The sequence below is a fragment of the Tasmannia lanceolata genome, unplaced genomic scaffold (assembly GCF_043159265.1).
Source record: "Tasmannia lanceolata isolate RefF3 unplaced genomic scaffold, GAP_Taslan_0.1 ptg000044l, whole genome shotgun sequence".
In the NCBI taxonomy this organism is placed as follows: Eukaryota; Viridiplantae; Streptophyta; class Magnoliopsida; order Canellales; family Winteraceae; genus Tasmannia; species Tasmannia lanceolata.
In genome coordinates, this window is record NW_027518721.1 from 19,665,785 (window position 1) to 19,689,035 (window position 23,251).

The window sequence follows — 23,251 nt, forward strand, 5'->3', positions numbered from 1 at the left end:
TGATCAAGCATGTTAAGGGAAGGGAAATGATATATTCATCTCTTCTTTTACCATGGGCAGCCCCGACTAGCGTAGAATATTCCGTTGGGTGCATTCTCATTGAATGCTTCTACACCTCTGATCAAGCATGTTATGGGAAGGGAAATGATATATTCATCTCTTCTTTTACCAGGGGCAGCCCCGACTAGCGTAGAATAGTAGTCATAAATACACTAGAAGGGGCTGTCCCAAGTAAGAAAGGAGGCAAATATATCACTTCCCTAAAGAATGTTCTTTGAGATTAGGGGTGTAAACGGATCGAATTCGAATCGAATATGGCTATATCCGAATTCGATTACAGTATACACTATCCGAATTCGGATTCAGATTCGAATTTGACGGATATTTAATATCTATTACTGAATTCGTATCCGTCGGATATTGTTCGAATTCGGATATTATCCATATCCGTTTATCCAGTAAATTCAAACATTTTATTGCAGCACTTTATCTTTCTTCTCCTTCTTACTCCTCGAATAATTTTCCAAACCCTAAAACCAAACCTCTACCTTTTCTTCATAAAATTAACTCTCAAATCCTAAAATATATGTGATCCTCTTCTTCCTTTTAAAACAAAGGCAGAGAAAGAGAGGCGGTGGGGATGGATGATGGTGTTGGTAGTGGGTTTTTTTTTTATTTTTTATGTATATGATGGAATGGGTTTGGGCTATTTTGAATAGGGGAAGTGGGAGTGTTGATTGTGGAAGATGAAGAGAAATGGGGATGGAGATGTGGACTGAGTTAGAGATGGAGGTGACTAGCGGTGATGGTGATGGGGATTGAGTTAGAGATGGAGATGACTGGCGGTGATGGAGGTGGCTATGGGAAGGTGGAGAGGGGCGGCAGTGGATTTTTGGTGAGGTTGGAAGCACTAAGGAATGTCGAATATGGTGTCTCAGCCTTCTCCTTTCTCCTCTATCTTGCAAACCTTGCAAACCTTAGAAGTCCCCTCTTTTAATTCCATTTACCATCAATGACTATGGCCTTTTTGCTCTAGAATTTTCTAGAAACTATAACGTCTTCTTTCAATCACCATTATCCATTTGTCTCTTTCATCCTACAGCCCACATTTGTTGCTTCATAAAGAAGCCATGTCAAACTCCATGAATGCCCTTAAAATGAGAGATTACTTCATTTCCTACCCAAAACACTTTTTGTTTTTTGTTTTTTTTTTTCTAAAAAGAAAATTCACTTTTCTTTTAGAAACAAAAGATAGTGTGTCATTACTAAAAATAAATATTAATGATATTATTAATAATAAATAAAAAGGATTTACTTCTCGGATTCGGATGTTAAACGGATCGGATATACTATTTACCAGATTCGCATCCGCTAAGAGCCGGATATCTCATAAACGGATTCGGAAAATATCCGCTTGAAACGGATCCGGATAATATTCTCTTTAAACAGATTTGGATGCGGATGGTAATCGAATTTTCGAATATCCATTTACACCCCTATTTGAGATGTCTTTTTAAGTCATTTCATTTTGCATCTCTTATCTTTCAAATGAGATCTCTGTTTCGCATTAAACCTGAACCCACTTGGTTGCCATGTGATGGCTCATCAGATTAATGGTCTTGATCGATAGGAAAATACGTCATGTGCTCATCACAAGGCCATATGTAAAAGATTGGGCATATGAATATTGTTGGCCATCACAAATCTTGCTTACTAGTTACTACCCTTCTTCCCTCCCTCATCAGATGATTTTAGATCCTTGATCAATTATGATTAGAAAAACAGATGTCTCAGTGATGTCTCTAAGGGCACGTTTGGCTACCATGAATTTTTTTATGATAAATTAGTGTTTCCATGAAAGATGGGTATGGAGGGTGAAGTGACTAAAAATAAGGAAATAATGTCTCCAAGTGCTGAGAAGTGGCTAAAAATCAGGAAATAAAAAACTCTACTCAAAACAAGACCAACTTTTTCCTCATTTTTTTGGACTCCTCAGCCTCATCTCATTCGTGCCCTCTCAAATCTCCCCTTCTCCCACACGCCCCACCCGTCTCTTACCCCTTGGAGACACTAATTTATCATGAAAAAAAAAAAAAAAAAAATCCTGGCAGCCAGACATGGTCTGAGTTGTTGATTTTTGCATGCCTCATTAGGATATACTCATTGGCTGCACATCACCATCCTGCATTAATAATGGTTAAAAAATCGAACAAGATGTGATGTGCAGCCAATGAGGGCACCCTTTCACCCCCTTTTTGTAGGGGGCGCCTTTCAGTTTAGATTTCCTCTTTTTCTTTTATTCCCTTATCTAACTCGAACCCAACCCAACCCAACCCGATTTTTCAAATCGGCTCAGATAGGCAGGTTTATAGTTGAGGTATTTAGAGGTGAGTTAGGTTAGTGTTGACCTTCATCGGCCCATGGTTTGACTTGAGTAGGGTTAAGGGTTGAAGTAATACTATCCTGGGTTGGGGTTGGGTCGGGTTGGCCTCGACTCGACCCAACCCGGCCGAATTGCTCCTCGGCTCTTTATGCAAGGGTGCCCTTGCATCTATTTTTCTACTATTTGTTTATGAGTTTTTATATGGTGCCCGAGCATCAAGTCCCATGAGGGTGTTCTGCCCTTGATGTTTGATCCAATAGCAGCTCACGTTTTAGGAGGCTGTTGTTGGATCAAACATCAAGGGTGGTACTTTTATCATACGGCCGACACGGGAATTGACACTTGAGCACCATATAATTTATCATTTGTTTATACATGAGAAAAACAACTTGAACCAGCCCGGTTCAAGTTTTGTTTAGAGGGACCTTCCATTTATGATGATATCCCTCTAAATAAGCCCTAATCATTTCATTTTCTTTCAAAATTGTGGAACGAACCCAACAGGCCGAAGGGACAATGAGATTATAGTGGTAAAAAAGTCTCCATTTTCTTGCGTAAAACAAATTTTATACCTATTTTTACACTTAAAAATAGGTGTAAAATTTGTTTGAGAATTTATATGATGCCTGACCGTCAAAATAGCAAGGGCTAGGTGGCCCTTGTAAATTACCCTGTCGGCCATCATATAAAAACTCAATTTGTTTTACATCCATTTTACGTGGACAACAGTTTCAGCATTCCAGTCATAAACAGTTCATTGTAGTGAATCATTAATAGTTATTGGAAGTGATCTTAACCATTCAATCAAGACTGTTCATAATGGATGACCAGTATAAGTATAGCCATCGAACAACAAAATATTCAGTCTGCCATGGTTAGGATCCTATGCTTAGGCCTTAGAGTAGTTTTCAAAACCCCATCATGTTCTCAAAAGAATAGGGAATGTTGATCACCACTAGACAGTATGAGAATCACTACTTGCTGCTTTTAACCTCCTTCAATTCACCCCTCCACAATACGAAGCTATTAAATCACCACTACACAATATGAGAATCAGTTGTAAGATTTTTAATGGACGGAATTCAGATTCCACGAAAATGAAAATGATTAACGCTGATCATTTTCGTCTGAACATAAGATACTTCTCTCCCTTTCCTATCTGTTCTATAATGCCCACAAAAATATAATATATTTCAAGATATGCACCAAGAATACTCGGTAAATACAAGTGGTTCTACCAAATTTGTATATACACCAAGAATACTTTCTTGTTTCAACCATACTTTCTTGTATTTTTTTAATTAAATACAAGTGGAGACTGAAATTTTGGTTGAGCATACTCGGTAATTTCGGCCAAAATTTCGAAAGAATACCATATTATTTTAAAAAAATTGAATTCTCGAAATTTCCAAATTTTGGGAAAATTCAGCCGAAATTTGGTAAAATCCGAAATTTCGGATTCGCCAAATTTTGGTTTCATTCTCAACTGAAATCCGAAATTTCAGATTTTGGCTAGCCAAAATTTAAAACCATGGCGACAAGGGCACCCTTTGGATCCACATCATCATAGTGCATTTATTATTTCCTTATCTTTACATTTTTAAATGTTAATATAAATGCAGCTTGATGATGTGGACCCAACGGGAGCACCCTTCAATTTAGCATTCCTCTCTCTCTCTCTCTCTCTCTCAGCACCCTTCAATTTAGCATGACTCTCTCACTCTCTCTCTCTTAGTAAGCATGTATGTATGTATGTGTGTGTGGGATTTGTTAGGGACCATATTATGCCTATGGATTTCGCGGAACGGCTGTTGCATGAGAGTGCAGCCACCGATCTATAGAGGGTTAGGATCAACCCTCTAACATTCAGATCGGAGGGTTAGGATCAACATATGGAAATGATTTTTGGGGCACAACCTATTTAGGCTGTGGCCCATCTAATGGACGGTTTGGATCATCATATGGTGCGGTCTATACCGTACTTTTAATAAAGTGAGGAGTGCCCTCATCAAATACAGTAGTGCTGATAACATTTCCCTTTATTTTATTTTGTTTTTTGAGTGGCATTTTGCATATTTTATTCTGGAAAGATAATATTCTTCCATCAAGCCACCATCAATCTGCCCTTCACAACATCGATGGATTGCATATATGATATTAGCATTGCTGTTTTCTTAATCCGGCCTAGCAAAACTCACCAAAGTTGCCTCTTTGATGAAATTCAAAACCTCCTAGAGATGCTCTAATAAAATGAGACAGGACCAGGAGTAGAACACTTCGGATGAGAATTTTATTTTAGCAATATCTCTCAATGGCTTTTGCGAAAGTGTTAATCCCATGTATTCTCTTCTTTAATGCTTACACAGATTTTCCTATTTGGGTTGTCACTAGATTCTCTAAACTGATTATTTTTCTCAAACAATATTGACTTTGTCCTATAGACTAGAAGGTAAGGTGGCGCTGATCACTGGCGGAGCAAGCGGGATCGGTGAATGCACGGCCAAATTGTTCCACCAGCACGGACCCAAAGTGGTCATAGCCGACGTCCAAGACGAATTGGGCCGATTAGCTAGCAAAGACCTCGCCTCCCCTGATTCCTTCATCCACTGTGATGTCTCAGATGAAGAACACGTCCGAAATGCTATCGATAGTGTCATTTCGAAGTATGGGAAGCTCGACATTATGTTCAACAATGCAGGCATCGTAGACCCGTACAAGCAAAGCATTACTAACAATGAGAAGGCGGACTTCGAAAGAGTACTTAGTGTGAATCTACCAGGCGTCTTCTTGGGTATTTTGAAACAACCAATTATTCCAAAAGCTTAACCTGTTAGAGTTAGTGTTATTTGATCATTTATACTTCAAACAGGTATCAAGCACGCTGCTCGGGTCATGATCCCAGCTCGCTGAGGCAGCATAATTAGTACAGCTAGTGTTGCTTCAGTCATAAGTGGGAACATTACTCATGCCTATACATGCTTGAAGCATGCGGTGGTGGGGCTCACGAAGAAAGCGGCTGTTGAGCTCGGTCGGTTTGTGTTTCTCCTTATGGTGTGGTAACCCCTTTGCTTGAGGGATTTTTTCCTGCAAAGGGTGAAGAGCTTGAGAAGGAAATGGAGGTCCCTGCTAATCTTAAGGGAGCCTATCTTAAAGCAGAAGACATTGCTAATGCTGCTCTCTATTTGGGAAGTGATGAGTCCAAGTATGTGAGTGGTCACAACCTTGTGGTAGATGGTGGTTACACCATAGTCAATCCAATGTTTGCTATGCAATTTTCAGCTTGCCATTAGCTTTTACCCATTGCCAATCCTTCTAATGACACTGTTCAGTTCCTCCAATAGCAAGTATGCTTTAAAAACTCTGTTTTAATGAAAAAGGTTTGCATTCGTTAAAAAAGATATGATTGGGAAATACAGATGCCTAAAAGCATTAGAACAAAAGAGTGATATTTCTAATACAGAAACAGAAAGTTATTTGTGATAACTGGCATGCAGTCAAATTCAAAAGTCTACACACAGAAAAGTCTGTACAGCTTCTTCACTTGTGGTATTGAAGCATTTCTTTCTGAAAGCTTGGGAGCGAAACCAGCAACAACTTTGGCAGCATCTTCATCAGTGATTCCTTTGAAAGCATCAACAGAGACTTGGTCATCAAAATTAAATGATAAATAGAGTTCACAAACTTATGTTAGAAGCAGGGAAAACATAAATAAATGAAGTCCATGTCTCCACAATTAGGGGGGATTTTTTTACAAAACTAAGAGATTGTCAAAAACATATCAACAACACCGAATGCCTGTCCTGTAATGGCAGTTGGTACGAAACAAAACTAAGCCCCCTAGTCAATTAAAAAGGAAAAGAAACTTGGTAGCTTCATTTGAGGGAGAAATCTGCAGCCAGCATGGCACATTTCTATGGCATACACAACCACTTGATTAAAATTGATGGTGAACTCAATCATTGTACAAATAAGAGGTAAGAGCAAATGCAAATAAGGGACAAATGGGTAATAGACCTAAGCACGAGTCAAAGGGAAAAAAACAAAAAAGAATGGTCTACATTACCTAAAGTCATGCAGTGCGGCAAAAGATCTAACTGTTGATCTAGTGAAAATCATCACGAATGACAGCAATCAGCTTTGTTGAGTCATGCCCATCTATTAAAAGGCCTTGCATTTCTGCATAATTTGTGGGAAGTTCATATAAAATTGGCGCAGTGGGTTCTTACTCTTTCACTGTTGCCAAATTAGCTTCTTCTTTTCGGAAAAATTGTTACTTGAGTTAGACCCAAAGCAATTTCAATAACATTCAATTTGATGTCATTCTCTATAATTCATGAATGAATAGTGCATTGAACTATAAAAAGTTGAAGATGATGTCCAAAAAAAGTACATTTTACTCCTTGAGGTTGCACATCTTGAATTGGCCCCAAAGCAATATCATTGTAGGGAATTTAACCACATAGAACTCATCCCTAAAAGCTAGCCATTAGAGGGAGGGTGCCCATTCCCTTATAACCCTTTCTCATCTATTTCACTTATCCAATGTGGGACTATTTGCTTTCGACTGGAACAAGTAGAGTCCTATCAGCGATCAGATTTGTATCACTAAAATGTGTTAAATACTCCAAAATAAAACGCAATAATCAGATCAATAATGTATTGAAAAACTATCCAAATAGAAATTACCAATCCAAGAGTCCAAAAAACATTTCTCACCTATTTATGACGATTCAAGACATGTAGGTGAACAGATAGATGCAAAGTCATGGAAAGGACCTGCAATCAATCAAACCAAAAAGAGATGTTTTATTGGAGCATGCCCCACCTTTTTTGCATGTAAGAAAATGAAAAGAAGTTACCCTACAAAATATAATGATAAGGAATACAACAAAACAAAACAGAAGCATACTCCAAGTTCGGAAAACTTCACAATTCCTAGGCTCTTTTCTATTTCTCTTCCTGCATCCACATGGAAAAGCTGATACAACAGTAAGTAAATTGCCATTCAAAAAAAAAAAAAAAAACAGTGAGTAAATTGCAATTCAAATGGAAAAAGAAAATAAGGTAAAGATCAGAAAAAAATACTCAAAAAGTGTGTTATAAAAACTTGTGAGATGTGATAACTTTTCAGATAGAAAAGATTGAGATGATACATCTTGAGAGGCAGAAAGTCGCAAGATGACTGGATTGAAGAGTCCTTTTCCATAAAAGAATGACCTCCACAGAAAAATGCAAGTTTACCTGCTTTTCATAGTGTTTTCTAGTTACTCTTCATGTCTCCCATCTAACTTTTCATACAAGAATGAACTCTGCAAACATTTTATCCGTTAACTGTTTAAGGTTCCCAAATACAATTCGATGCAACTTTTCATAAAAGAATGAAATCTGCAAATATTTTATCCGTTAACTGTTTAAGGTTCTGAAATGCAATTTGATGCAGAAGTTCTGACGTTTTATAATTTTCCATGAGTGAAATATAAATAGGAAAAGTAACGAAAGAAAAGAGATATAGGGTGGTTGAAGCAATAAGTCCAATATAAAAGAAGCATGCAATCTAGGTACGAGTATGTGAAGATTACACGTAAATGAAAATCTTCGAGGAAAAAGAATGCAAGACATGCATAAATTATTCACGAAGTGTCAACAAACCAAAGAACCCAAAAATTAGAAAGAAAAATCCAATGGTGGGCAAGCACAAAAACAATCTTTGTTTACAACCCAAAAAAGCACAATTTGGAGTTGCCAAAAAAACCTAATTCGGAGTTTTAAAAAACACCCCCAATTTGGAGTGACGATTCCAACACCAAAAAGCCCCAATTTGGAGTCACGATCGACTCTTGAAAGAACAATCCAATTTGGAATCACGATCGATTCTTGAAATAAAAATCCCAAAAGCTTAATGACCAGATATATAAATTCTGGGAACTAATTTCCTGTTCGATTGGGAGGAGCCATTATTAAAACGACTCGGAGGTGTGAATAGGGGTGTAAACGGATCGAATTCGAAGTGGATATGGCTATATCCGAATTCAATTACAGTATACACTATCCGAATTCGGATTCAGATTCGGATTCGAATTCGACGGATATTTAATATCTATTACCGAATTCGTATCCATCGGATATTGTTCGAATTCGGAAATTATACATATCCGTTTATTCGGTAAATTCGAACATTTTATTGCGGCACTTTATCTTCTTCTCCTTCTTACTTCTCGAATGAATTTTCCAAACCCTAAAACCAGACCTCTACCTTCTCTTCACAAAATTAACTCTCAAACCTTAAAATATATGAGATCCTCTTCTTCCTTTTAAAACAAAGGCAGAGAGAGAGAGAGAGAGAGAGAGAGAGAGAGAGAGAAAGAGAGAGACGGTGGGGATAGATGATGGTGTTTGTAGTGGTCTTTGGCTTTGTGTTGTGTGTGTGTGTGTGTGTGTGTGTGTGTGTGTGTGTGATGGAATGGCTTTGGGCTATTTTGAGAATGGAAGTGGGAGTGCTGATGGTGGAAGATGAAGAGAAATGGGGATGGAGATGGGGATTGGGTTAGAGATGGAGGTGACTGGCGGTGATGGAGGTGGCTGTGAGAAGGTGGAGGGGCGTCGGTGGATTTTGGTGGGGCTAGAGGCACCAAGGAATGCTGAAGATGGTGTCTCAGCCTCCTCCTTTCTCCTCTCTTCACTTTGCTAACCTTAGAAGTCCCCTCTTTTAATTGCATTTTGAGTTTTTATATAACCCTAAGTTGAAAAATTGATCTGAGCCGTCCATTTACCATCAATGACCTAGATGGCCTTTTTGCTTTAGAATTCTCTAGAAGCTATGCCATCTTCTTTCAACCACCATCATCCATTTGTCTCTTTTATCCTACAGCCCACATTTGCTGCTTCATAAAGAAGCCATGTCAAACTCCAAGAATGCCCTTAAAATGAGAGATTACTTCATTTCCTACCCAAAACACTTTTTGCTTTTGTTTTTTTCCTAAAAAGAAAATTCACTTTTCTCTTAAAACAAAAGATAGTGTGTCATTACTAAAAATAAATATTAATGATATTATTAATAATAAATAAAAAGGATTTACTTCTCGGATTCAGATTGTAAACGGATCGGATATACCATTTACCAGATTCGCATCGGCTAAGAGCTGGATATCTCATAAACGGATTAAGATAATATCCGCTTGAAACGGATTCGGATAATATTTGCTTTCAACGGATTCGGATGCTGACGGTAATCGAATTTTTGAATATCCATTTACACCCCTAGGTGTGAGCTATTCTCATGGGTTTGAGGCTACATTTGACCAATCATGGTGGAAGGCCGCTGCTAGATATGGGCGACTAATTGATGCAGGAGCATCCTCTTGATATACATCAGCTCCTACATGGCCCCTTAGTGCAGGTGTCTTGTATAGTCATTTACTTTGTCTTAATTGTACTTAATGGTCTTTTTGTTTCATTAAGGGTAGTATGGTCATTTATTGTATAAGGGGCTTCCTATATAAAAGCCTCTTTCCCTTTCATTTGTACAGGTTTGAAATTGAAATTTTCAAAAAGATTCTCATTAGAGAAAAAATTGAGATAGAGACTGGCTCTTCTCCTTATCCTTCATTTTTTCTCTAGGATTATGGAATTTGAAGATTAGAGTGCTAATCTTTCTTCTGTGTCTTCCATTTTCATCATTTCATATTGAATGCAAGAATCATCCGGCGATTTTGCAATTGATCGAGCTCATGCATCCCCTTGCTTGTGACATACATAAAGATATATCATTTTACAGAAAAAAATAAAAAAAGTGAAAAAAAAATTCAGATCTATCCGATCTTCAAGATCGTGTAATAACACTTTCGGATCCAACCGTGTTACTAATCCAATGATTTAGCTTGGATCAATGGCCAGTTCTTGGGCCATGACAGTTCACTAATTTCATCGATGAGACAAGGGATTTCACTGCCTGGAATATGCCAAAACTGACTTCTTGTCACAACCTCCTAGTCAACAAGGAGATGGCTGATACATTAACCAAAGGGGATGTGATGTGAATAGTAATTTTGTACGTGGGGAAATCTCTGCTCCTATGCAATGGTTGGGTATTTCTATCGGTCTTGTTGGGTTTTTCCTTGTTTCACACTCAACTCGGATTTCTTCTTTTGCTAATTATCTAGTGTAGCTAGGATTGTTATGGAGCATAGTACCTAATTGGACTATATGCACCCCCCCTACATTTTAAGCTAAGGTGTAGATAAGTTATCTACACTAGGTTGTATGAACACTCTCTCTCTCTCTCTCTCTCTCTCTCTCTCTCTCTCTCTCTCTCTCTCTATATATATATATATATATATATATATATATATATACATACTAGTAAAAAACCCCGTGCGATGCATGGGCTGACAAAGAACTGTACGGACCACATCATAGGATGATCCAAACTGTCCATGTGATGGAACCCAAATTCGGGTTTCGTGTTGGGTCGGGTTGCCCGGGAGCCCAACCCTACTCGATCCGATTTCCAATTCGGGTTGATTTTTCCCAACCCAACCCAACCCAACCCGATTTGCGAAAAAGCTTAACCCGACCCAACCCAAATTCGGGTTGAACCCGACCCGCACGGGAACATCCAAATAACAACGATGGTTTCAAATTATATATAGTGCTAATGTCCTCACTACCATATTTTATAATGGCACTACTCACCGTATTTTGATGATCGCACTCCTCACTTTATTAAAATGTACGATATGGCCCGTACCATAGGATGATCCAAATTGTCCATTAGATGGCCACTGCCTACATGGGTTGTGCTCCAAAAATAATTTTCATCGATTGATCCGAACCCTCTAATCTTTAGAGGGTTAGGTTGCTCCAAACCGTCCATGTGATGGAACACAACATCAATCGATTGTGCTCGTAAAATCATTTCCATAGGTTGATCCTAGCCCTCCAATCGATATAGGCTGATCCTAGCCCTCCAATCGATAGAGGTTTCCATAATTGTTGTTCATCTTCAGGTGCCCGGAATCCGTCAATATTTTGCAAGTGTCCTGCATATGTAATATAAAGTAGTTCTTTTGTCATTGTCATATGTCTTTACCTCTTCTTGGTAGTTTTTTCCCGTAATTGTCATAGACAGATACCCTATGTCGGTATTTTTGTATGTAGATTAAGATTTTACCTTCAAATAATTTCTCACAGAGATAGATGTTAGATATGTGGGGAGGGCAAAAAACGGTAAAAATCATCCACACTGACGTGTTAAATGGACAATAATTATTTCTCTTCTGCTATATAGCATACTAGTAGAAAACCCCGTGCTTCGCACGGGCCAACCGCGAACCCCTATTTAAGTGTACATAAAACCCTATTTAAGTGTACATAAAAATGGATGTTTCCCGTAATTGTCATAGACAGATACCCTGTGTCGGTATTTTCGTATGTAGATTACAATTTTACCCTCAAATAATTTCTCATAGAGATAGATGTTAGATATGTGGGGAGGGTACAAAACGGTAAAAATCATCCACACTGACGTGTCAAATGGACAATAATTCTCCAATTTCTCTTATGCTATATAGTATACTAGTAGAAAACCCCGTGCTTCGCACGGGCGAACCGCAAACCCCGAACCCCTATTTAAGTGTACATAAAACCCTATTTAAGTGTACATAAAAATGGATGTGAGAGGATCAAGGTTAATTAAAAAAAGTGGAAAGTCCAAACATTCCCATGATTTGGAGCCATAAAACTGCTTAGATTGCATAAAATGAGTTATAACATACTCAAGAAATCATCAAAAAGGCCCAAGGCCTTCAAAATAGGCATGATAACTATTTTAATTACATGTTCCCTTTGAAAGAGTTTGGTGTCGTGTTGTTACAAGATTAACAATATTGTCTGTATATGGAGGCTTTTCCTTTTCTTCTAGGTATGTTGCATGAGCAAGCACAAAAATTACACCAACGAAGGGAATCCTCATGATAGCATACTTGGGAGCTTCAACCAAGGAGTAAAAGGTGATGGGTGAGCACTCCGGATCCGATCCGACCGATAAGGGATTTGAATGGATCGTGGCTAAGACATAGGTGGATCCGATCCGAAGTGGATCCGTTGACACCCCTAGATTTTAGTCAACTATCTCAATAGGAAAGCAAGAGAGAGACTCAGAATATAGCGAAAAATGGGTGGCAAAAAAACTCTGAAAAGAGATTAAATCAAAGAGAAAAAATCCGTAAATAGATGGCCAAAAATTGTCTTATAAACTTCACTGATGGGTTATTTCTAGATTTTTGGACTTTAAAAAAATCAATAAGAAGTGCAAAACAACGGGAAAACATGACCCCTGAAAGAATTAATGACATAGACCGAAATGATGAGAGCCACTTCCATCCAAAGAAAACAGAGTCACATGTAACTCTATTCAAGCAATTTCTGGTGAAAATGGCAGTGCCTAATTTAGTTTCAAATTTTGAGTGGCTGGTGTGTAATCATGGTGATACCATTTTGAGCACTAAAGGCATGATGGTGATACCACCATGACAAAAATATGGGAAACTGCTGAAGTTATAAAAACAGTACATAATACCTTAAACTTGACAGAAATGAGTGTTGGACTGAAGAATGAAGAGTACACCCTCCAAGTGGAATTCTCCTGATGAAAGAATTGTCGTGGGGCCTATGTTACAAAACAAACTGCCAAAATTGAATGTCAAATGAAATGAAGAGCAACAAGCGCTACATTCTGGATTCTTTGGGCTAGGATTCTTATGTATAAACATTTGATTGGATTTAATGAGCAATGCATATTAAATCCCAAATAAAAGAAGTAACAAAAAGATAGATAGACATGGAGACTTATCATAAACCACATATCAACACCCACAAAAAACAAAAACAGGACAAAATGGATTATAACTTCACCCAGAACTTTAGATAGAAATCCAAAAAAGGTACCTATGCAATCCATTACCTGTTTAAGCCTCATACATGTGTAGAAGCCCATGGAGCACATAAGAAGAAGAAAGAAGAAGCATAGAAGAAAAGGAAGGTAAAGAATATAAGTTTGGAAATAGTACCCAAGTTACTGTTCATGCGTACGTGTCAGGTGGGCCCAATAGAAACCATTGGTGGAATGGTGGGCCCATCTTTGAACAACGTAGGCCCCGCCCATACCATACCATAGGATAATCCAAACCGTCCATTTGATGGGCCATAAACGTAAATAGGTCGCGTCCCAAAATATTTTCCCATAGGCTAGCCCTCCGATCTAAATAGAAACTACATCTTATGCAACCTCTATAGATTGTAGGGTTGTGATCCTCCTACATAAATGATTTTGGGGCACAACCGATTTACATTGTGGCCCATCAAATGGACGGCTCGGATCATCCTATGGTCTGAACGGTACACTACATTTTCAAAAATATGGGTGGGGCCTAAATTGGTACGAACCACACCATAGGATGATCCAAACCATGGATGGCTTGGATCATCCTATGTTGTGGATGGTACGATTCAATTTGAAAAATATCGGTGGGGCCTACGATTGGGCCTTAATGTTAGTGTACGACCAACTCCATAGGATTATCCAAACCATGGACGGCTTGGATCATCCTATGTTGTGGATGGGCCTTAATGTTACTATACGACCACAGGATGATCCAAACCATCCATTTGATGGGCCAACCCTTCTGGGGGCACAACCCATTTACGTTATGGCCCATCAAATGGACGGCTCGGATCATCCTATGGTCTGGACGGTACACTTCATTTTCAAAAATATGGGTGGGGCCTAAATTGGGCCTTAATGTTACTGTACGAACCACACCATAGGAGGATCCAAACCATGGATGGCTTGGATCATCCTATGTTGTGGACGGTACGCTTCAATTTGAAAAAAATTGGTGGGGCCTACGATTGGGCCTTAATGTTACCAACTCCATAGGATTATCCAAACCATGGACAGCTTGGATCGTCCTATGTTGTGGACGGGCCTTAATGTTACTTTACGACCAACTCCATAGAATGATCCAAACCATTCATTTGATGGGCCACAATGTAAATAGGTTGTGCCCCAAAAATCATTTCCATTGGATGATCACAACCCTACAATCTATAGAGGTTGTATAAGATGTAGTTTCTATTTAGATCGGAGGGCTAGGCTCTGCCTATGGAAATGATATTTTGGGACGCAACCTATTTACATTTATGGCCCATCAAATGGACAGTTTGGATTATCCTACAGTGGTATGGGCGGGGCCTACGTTGTGTAAAGATGGGCCCACCATTCCACCAACGGTTGGGCCCACCAACTGTTCCTGTTGTGTGTGTGTGGAGAGAGAGAGAGAGAGAGAGAGAGAGAGAGAGAGGTGGGAAAGTAGGGGTGGACATGGTTCTGGTTCGAACCGAGGAACCAAACCGAACCGGCACATATGGTTCGGTTCGGTTCAGTTCCATATTTATATGGTTCGGTTCCGGTTCTGATATCCTGAAACCGATGGCAATTCGGTTCGGTTCTGAGTTTGGGATTCCGGAACCGAAAACCGAACCGAGAACCGACCCTCACCTTAAAACCCAATGCCTCATCGCTTGATAAAATCACCCCACCCCATTTTAATTCACCCTTCTTTAACGTGTTGCTTTGCCTTTAAAATTTTAATTCACCCCCCAAATTTGTGCTTGATTATTCCAAATTTGTGCATGTTTGTAGGTCATATATAATTTTTGCATTGCCCAAATTTGTGCAAATTTGTGCCTGATTATTCCAAATTCATGCATGTTACTCTTTGTAGTTCATATATAAACAGGACCGAACAGATTATAAATACGTTTAGGCAAAATATCTACATTTGGTGAAGGTCGGGTAAAACCAGAACCGAACCGATTATAAATACGTTTAGGCAAAATATCTACATTTGGTGAAGGTCGGGTAAACCCAGAACCGAACCGATTATATATGGTTTTGGTTCGGTTCGGTTCCAAACATATATGGTTCGGTTCTGGTTCAGGGAACCGATCATATATGGTTCGGTTCTGGGTATACCCCAAAACCGAACCGAACCGAACCATGTCCACCCCTATGGGAAAGTGAGAGAGAGAGAGTGGAGAGAGGCCGGTCAAATGGTGGGAAAGTGACATATCCTAACGTTTAACGTTGGCCACCCGTGGGGGGGGGGTATCAGCGCCCTAAAAAAAAAAACCTACGGACTAAAAAATTCACGAGATTTTGGGCGGATTTCTCGAAATGTTGGTGGTATTTTCGTTTCAGATAGGATTTGGGCTACACGGGTTTAACGAGATCTTGCCTGGATTTTCCGTTTCCAATTTCTCTTGCTTCTCGAGTCCCGCCTCGAGACGCGCACCACAACCACCATCCCGATACTTCCGTCAACCTCGAAATTTCTGGATTCTTCTTCGACTTTGGCTAGATTTCAGCCATATTGTCCCACCTGCTCTCTCTCCTCAAGCCCCCTCTCTCTCTCTATCTGTAACATCTCTTATTTCCTGTAGAACTAAAACCCCATGAGAGGTCTCTCTTAGCATGCAAAAACCCGAAATGGAACTCACTGACATCTCTTTTTGTTGTTGATTCTGCACCTTCCAATTCTTCTAGGGTTTCCATGGTTGTTTTGTTGATCTTCTTTATCATCTTCCCTGTATGTGTGAGATAAAACCCTTCTGATCTATGAATATCTTTATTGTTGTGATTGCAGATGATTTTGGTCGGAGAATAATTGAAAAAACACTAAAATTTCAGGTTATCAGACAAGTTAGTCGTGTAACATGTGATTCTTTTATTTTATTTCTTTCTAACTTGCAATATCTTTTGCTCAATCACTGCCTAATTGTGATTCTTTTATGCTCTATATATGTTTTTTATTATTTTCTGCACTGCCAGGTTTTAAAAAAACCAATAAAAAAACAATAAACAGTAATAAAAGCCCATCACATCTCACCATACACAACACAAATCTATTAGAAAATCTCGCGATATTTTTGTTATACACACAGGCGCAGGCGCAGGATCACATGTTGCGATACTTAAGGGTGGCAAAGCAAAACCCATCTCGCGACGAAAAACCCACGCGTCCCCCTATCACCTCATCCCAATTCAGATATATTCTTGGCATAGTCTTATCTTCTTACCCCATTTAACACGGGTCAGACATATTTTGTTTTGCATAGACTATATTACATGTCAAAGACTATAACCATCCAAATCTCAAATATTGCTTTATTAAATTGTTCTATTTTACAATGTTTTAATCAAAATGCAATGTTCTCAATTATTTCATCTCTCTATTGTCAATTGTTTTAATGCTTCTTATAATTAACCATTATCTTTTTCTTCATCACCCGTGTTTTTTACTAGTACTTACATAAAAAGCAGCTAAGGGTTAAATTAGGGCTGTTCATTCGGTTAAAACCGAACCGAATTAGCCGAAAGTAACCGAACCGAAATATTTCGGTTAGGGAAAAAGATAACCGAAACCGAAAAAAAATTCGGTTCTTCGGTTAGTTCGGTTACAACCGAAATTCCATAACCCAAAAAAGATCAAACTATCAGTCTATCCCCACCCAAATCTCACCCATCTTTAAAACCCATCTCCCACACCACCCAGAAAAACCCAATTGAAACAAAAAACCAACAACAAAACCAAAACCCCAAATTCCATAACCCAAAAGAGATCAAACTATCCCCATGCAAATATCACGGATCAATATAAACCCATCTCCCATACCTTCTCTTCCTCTCTCTTCTCTTGTTATTTTCCCTCTCCTTCCATGTGGGTAGCCTACCTGATGATCCCTCGAAGTCATACCTCTCTCTATTCTATCTTTTTTTGATGATTTGGGTTCTTTGAACAAGGGAGAATAGAAGAGGGGTTTTGGATGATTTGGGTTTTTTGCTTCTCTATATTTGCCCTTGCTAGTTTGGGTTTGTTTTTTGGAAGAAGTGAAAAAAAAAGTAGCAGAAAAAATGGGTGTTTTCTTATGCTTCTCTCCCTTCTTTTTCTTTTTGCAGAGAGAGTCTTGCAGCCGACTCACGTGGGTTGTCATAACTTTCTTGGAAGATGTAAAAACTTGCCCATGGTTTTGAATAGACCAGCCCATGGTTTTGGAGAAATGGTATTAGTGCTCGAAAGCTGCCAAAAGGCAAAAAGCATTTTGAATTTCACTAAAAACAAATGGGCAAAGATAAAAAAGGACAAACAAAAGAGCAGATTGAATCTTAACAAAAGCTACTATACGGTTAATCGGGTATAACCGATATTTTTTAACAAACACCAAAGCTGAAACCGAAAACCGAAATTGGTACAACTTGTTAACCGAAACAGAACCGAAGCATAAAAAAACCCAACTGAAATAACCGACCAAATTCGTTTCGGTCGGTTATTTCGGTTTTAACTGTATAGTGAACAGCCCTAGGTTAAATGGTAAACCGAAATAACCGAAGCATTTTAACCGAAGCATAAAAAAATCGAACCGAAATAACCGACCAAATTCGTTTCGGTCGGTTATTTCAGTTTTAACCGTATAGTGAATAGCCCTAGGTTAAATGGTAAACAAATATCTATACCACTTTAGAAATAAACAAATATCAATACCACTTGAGAAATATCTCTGACGTTTGATTGAGAGAGAGAGGGGGATCGTCGGAAATATCGGGACGTGGCTTGCTAAGGCCATTAGGTCATTGAAAACCTTATGAATAGAAATTTTTCATTCGATAGTTCCTTGTTGACAACCTAATAAATTAATCTGCATATATGATATTATATTTTAAAGAGCTGTCAAAGCACTGGCCCACAATAATATAATTATCCAATCACTGTGAATTTTCAAGGTAGGGGGGCCACCGATTGGAAGATTTATAATGTATAATGTGTGGCCATCAATACAATACAAAATTCACCTCGACATTACTTGAAAAATGATTTTTTCTCAAGCAAGTAAATCCGTTTTCAGAAAATGAAGAAGATTCTTGTGGATCATTTGGTTTGACATTTAGTACAAAATAATACATTATTTTTATTTGATACAAATATATTAATCGATAGTTTGCAAGATTAGAATTTTTTATTCGATAGTTTCTTGCTGACAACCTAATAAATTAATCTGCATGATATTATATTTTGAGGGGAAATCAATCTTTTGGACACAAAATACATCAGTTGTGACACGGCCTCAACCATGGGAAGCACCTCTCTTCTCCCTACCATTGCTAGAAGGTAAACTTCCCCTCTTTTCAAAAATTTTTGAAAGTTATACTGAGGGAAATGATATCAGCACAACCATATTTTGATATTTTCACAAACAATCTTGTCTTTTAGTATTTAAAGAGCTGTCAAAAACTTATTACATTTCCCAAAAAAGCTCTCACGAGCTGGGTTTGTGCAAATATCAAAATATGGTTGAGGAAAGCTTGGCCTCTGTTAACACAAAGTCTTTGTTGGGTTTCAAAACGATACCCTGGCAGATTGCTTCCATTCCATTTAAAATAAGTGAACCCACGTTCAATACAAGAAAATAGGAGAAAGATCTACTACCACTCACCCACATCACCTACATGATAACTACATCCTATAACATGATAACTACAGACTTATCCTATCTTATTCCACTAACCCAACGTCACATACACATCATTTGCCATTAGCTATCTACACATAATAAAAGAAAAAAAGAAAAAAAAAAGAAGAGTTTCTATTTTGCACGTAACATCTCCTCCCCCTTAGAAATCGGCCTTGTCCTCACGGCCATCTTCTTCTTCTTCTTCTTCGTAGCATGCCTCTATTAGGAACAACTTCTTACGTCGATGTCCCGGGACAAACTTCTCGTTACAGTTATAGCATGGTCCTTGATTCCGTCTCTCTTGCAGTTCAATGGGTTACATCCATCGGATTGGAAGCGTAGGACCAATGTTGGTTGTGATTGGGTTCGCCGTGTCTGACGTTGGAATGGCACGCTGTGATAAATCACGGGCCTCGTACTGGCGGGCCAGTCCGATAGCACCAGATAAGGTCGTGGGTCTATTGGCATGAACGTCAATTCTACGAGAATCTCGTAACCCACTAACAAAACAACGGACCTGACGATCTTGGGGAAGATGTCTGACCTTCACAAGTAACTTCTCGAACTGGGTTTGGTAAGGTCGCACCGATTCAGTTTGCTCCAATTTGGTGAGTTCTCCAAAGAAATATAAGAATTGGCTTGGACCTTATCGAGAATAGAGCCCATCCTTGAACTCTTCCGAAGTAACTACCTTCATTTCTTGCTTCAGCAATTGGTACCATAGTTGGGTCTCATGAAATTGGAAAAACCGTTCTGCCTTACATAACCAACTCGTTGGATCTTCACCACCGTTGAAACGTGGAAAGTCCAACCGCATAAATTTGGGTGTGTATGAGTTGGTGGAACCAGCATGATGAGAGCCACCATTGCCATTAACCTGATCTTCATTGATTCGAATAGGAGCGTGAGAAGTCTCCCCCGTTTCCCTGGCAGATTAATTAGAGATTTGATCCACACATGTGTTCAATTTTTCGAACATCTGCGCCATTCGATTCATCATGTCTTGCTGACCTTTTGAAAGCGACTCCATAGCTTGCTTGAATCGCTCCACACGTTGGTCCATGCCTGAGCTCTGATATCACAATGGTACGTACTGGGGAGAGTTTCTCTTGTTCTTAGTTGTACCTATGGTGTTAGAAAACGACTACGAAGAATAATAATAGATGTAGGTTTGATTGAGGAAACCTTGGCCTCTGTTAACACAAAGTGTTTGTTGGGTTTCAAAACGATACCCTGGCAGATTGCTTCCATTCAATTTAAAATAAGTGAACCCACGTTCAATACAAGAAAATAGGAGAAAGATCTACTCCCACTCACCCACATCACCTACAAGATAACTACATCCTATAACAGGATAACTGCAGACTTATCCTACCTTATTCCACTAACCCACGTCACATACACATCATGTGACGTTAGCTATCTACACATAATAAAAGAAAAAAAAGAGAAAAATGAAGAGTTTCTATTTTGCACGTAACAGGCACCGTACAAGAAAAAGGACCCTTTTGCCATCAAGTCTATATGTACGAGAATAATGGCATTTTTATTCTTCATCTTCTCCAAATAAGGGTTTGTGAAACTACCAATTACTCCAAAAGCTTAAGCATTTGGAGAAGTTAAGGAAAATCAGATCGTATACCTGATATTCTCTAACAGGGTTCCTTCTTCATCTTCTTCCTCTTCTTCTCTTATTTGCTATGTTTTTTCATCGATCATTGCTGCAACTCAGAATAGAAGGAAGAGAAAGAGGGAGAGGAAGAAGAAGAAGTGGAAGAAAAAGAAAAGGAAGGTAAAGAGGGGGAAAAAGAGGAAGAACAATATGAAGAGGAAGAAAATATGAGGAAGAATATGGAAAAAGAAGAATCGATGCCGGGAAAAATAGATGATGCCGGAAAAGGGACGGCACTAGAAAAATGAAAGAAAAAAAGGGGAGAAAATAAAAGGAAATGTTGGTGTCAAATAGGAAAAGTTGTGGTCGTGTCGGGAAAACTTCGGGTTGTGTCGAGAAATGTTGGGGTTAAGTCGAAAAGTTCGGGTCATATCGAGAAAAATTTGTGTCGTGTCGACAAAAGTTCATGTCGACTTAGTAAAGTTGGGGTCAAGTAAAAGTAGGAAAACTTCAAGTCATGTCGGAAAAACTTTGGTTCAAGTTGGGAAACATCAGATCGTGACAGGAAAAGTTGGGGATCAGCTGGGAAAAGTTCTCGCCTTGACCTCATCTTTTCTCATCTCGACCCCAAACTTCCCCTTCGTCCTCCTCTTTCTTTTTACTTTTTTCCGACATTTCCATTTTTTCGGTTTCAACTCTTCCTCTTCTTCCTTTTCTTTTTCTTCTTCATCCTCCTCTTCCTATTTTCCCTCTTTGTCCTCTTTCGAGTTGCAGAAATGGTCATTGGCAATGGTGATGAAAAAAAACCAAATAAAGAGAAGAAAAAGAAGATGAAGAAAGAACCCTTGTTCGGAGAAGATGAAAAAATGACTATTCTCATGCATATATATAGACTTAAGGGGAAACTTGTCTTTTTATGTACTGCACCATCCGTTAGTAAGAAGAATTGAAAGTACAAGCCACTCATATTTTCATAAATAAAGCGGAATTTCTGGATCATTTTCCGAAAGAAAAATCAAACATTGGTAAAACCCCATTGCCAATCATCTTTAAATTCACCTTTGTAGAATACATTCTCGATAGGTCTAACAGTAGACGCTATGTAAATAATTTTTTTGCTATAGACAAATTATGTTTTAAAATTTCTATTTTATCATCTTTTCGAAAACCTAATGTCATCGTTTCCCCATACAATTTGTAATGTATCTCATATTTTCTTTTATTTTACATATTTTATTCCGGAAAGATTATATTCTTCTATCAAGCCACCACCAATGCGCCCTTCACAACATCAATGGATTGGAGAAATGATATTAGCATTGCTCTTTCTTAATCCTGCCTAGAAAAACTCACAAAAGTTGCCCTGTTTGATGAATTCCAGAACCTCCTATAGGCTATAGATGCTCTAGTAAAATGAGACATGAGTAAAACACTTCAGATGAAAATTTTCTTTTAGCAGAATCACTTATTGTCTTTTTACAAAGTGTTAATCACATGTATATATTCTCTTCTTTAATGCTTACATATTTTCCTACTAGGGTTGTTACTAGCTCCTTTAAACTGATTATTTAAAAAAAAAAAAAAAAACTTATTGACTTTGATCTATAGACTAGAAGGTAAGGTGGCACTGATCACCGGCGGAGCAAGCGGGATCGGCAAATCCACGGCCAAATTGTTCCACCGGCACGGTGCCAAAGTGTTCATAGCCGATGTACAAGACGAATTGGGCCAATTAGTTAGCAAAGACCTCGCCTCCCCCGATTCCTTCATCCACTGTGATGTCTCAGACGAAGAACAGGTCCGAAATGCTATCGACAGTGTTGTAAGCAGGTATGGGAAGCTCGACATAATGTTCAACAATGCGGGCACCTTAGACGCGTACAAGCAAAGCATTATTAACAATGAGAAGGCGGATTTTGAAAGAGTACTTAGCCTGAATCTAACAGGGGCGTTCTTGGGCATCAAGCATGCTGCACGGGTCATGATCCCAGCTCACCGCGGCAGCATAATTAGTACAGCTAGTATTGCTTCTGTCTTAGGTGGGCTCAGTACTTATGCCTACACAAGTTCAAAGCACGCGCTGGTGGGGCTCACGAAGAACGCGGCCGTTGAGCTTGGGCAGTTTGGTGTTAGAGTAAATTGTGTTTCTCCTTATGGTCTTGTAACCCCAATGACTGAGAAAAATTTGACCGCAAAGGGTGAAGAGCTTGAGAAGGCAATGGAGGGTCCTGCTAATCTTAAGGGGGTCTATCTTAAAGCAGAAGACATTGCTTATGCTGCTCTCTATTTGGGAAGTGATGAATCCAAGTATGTGAGTGGTCACAACCTTTTAGTTGATGGTGGTTACACCATTGTCAATCCAATGTTTGCTATGCATTTTTCAGCTTCTTGATGTTGCCATGAGCTTTCACCCATTGCCAATCCATCTAATGATATTGTTCCTATCCTCCACTTGTTCATTTTATTTTAGGGCCTCTATGAATTCAATAAAAAATCGGCCTTGTTAGTAAAGAAAATTATTTTAAATTTTATTTCAATATTGTGTCGCAAGCATGGTTTTAAATTTCGACCGAAATCCGAAATTTCGGAATCATTCCGAAACCGAAATTGGCGACACGTACAGAATGTTGGGTTCGGCCAAAATTTCGGACATTTCTTCAATTTCAGCGAAATTTGAATAAAAATTGTTA

The 23,251-nt window shown here is 38.8% G+C and overlaps 1 protein-coding gene, 1 long non-coding RNA gene and 1 pseudogene across 5 annotated transcripts; 2 read left to right on the forward strand and 1 right to left on the reverse strand.

The window, feature by feature from the left end:
* Positions 1-805: 805 nt before the first annotated feature.
* On the forward strand, positions 806-5,673 carry LOC143863390 (secoisolariciresinol dehydrogenase pseudogene; annotated as a pseudogene).
* A 125-nt stretch (positions 5,674-5,798) lies between these two features.
* LOC143864066 (uncharacterized) lies at positions 5,799-17,424 on the reverse strand. Of its 4 annotated transcripts, none has more exons than XR_013241068.1 (5): positions 17,116-17,424; positions 7,625-7,692; positions 7,293-7,342; positions 7,100-7,159; positions 5,799-6,004 (listed from the first exon to the last, which is right to left on the reverse strand). It is a non-coding gene; the product is annotated as an uncharacterized LOC143864066 (long non-coding RNA). The 4 variants fall into 4 exon arrangements; XR_013241070.1 differs by having other exon boundaries at positions 6,447-7,159; XR_013241071.1 differs by lacking the exon at positions 7,625-7,692.
* Positions 17,425-18,561: 1,137 nt separating this feature from the next.
* Positions 18,562-22,997, forward strand: LOC143863684 (secoisolariciresinol dehydrogenase-like). Its single transcript, XM_077374436.1, has 2 exons — positions 18,562-18,606; positions 22,170-22,997. The coding sequence occupies exons 1-2, from the start codon at positions 18,569-18,571 to the stop codon at positions 22,951-22,953; spliced, it is 822 nt and encodes a 273-aa protein (XP_077230551.1). The 5' UTR covers positions 18,562-18,568; the 3' UTR covers positions 22,954-22,997.
* Positions 22,998-23,251: the final 254 nt, after the last annotated feature.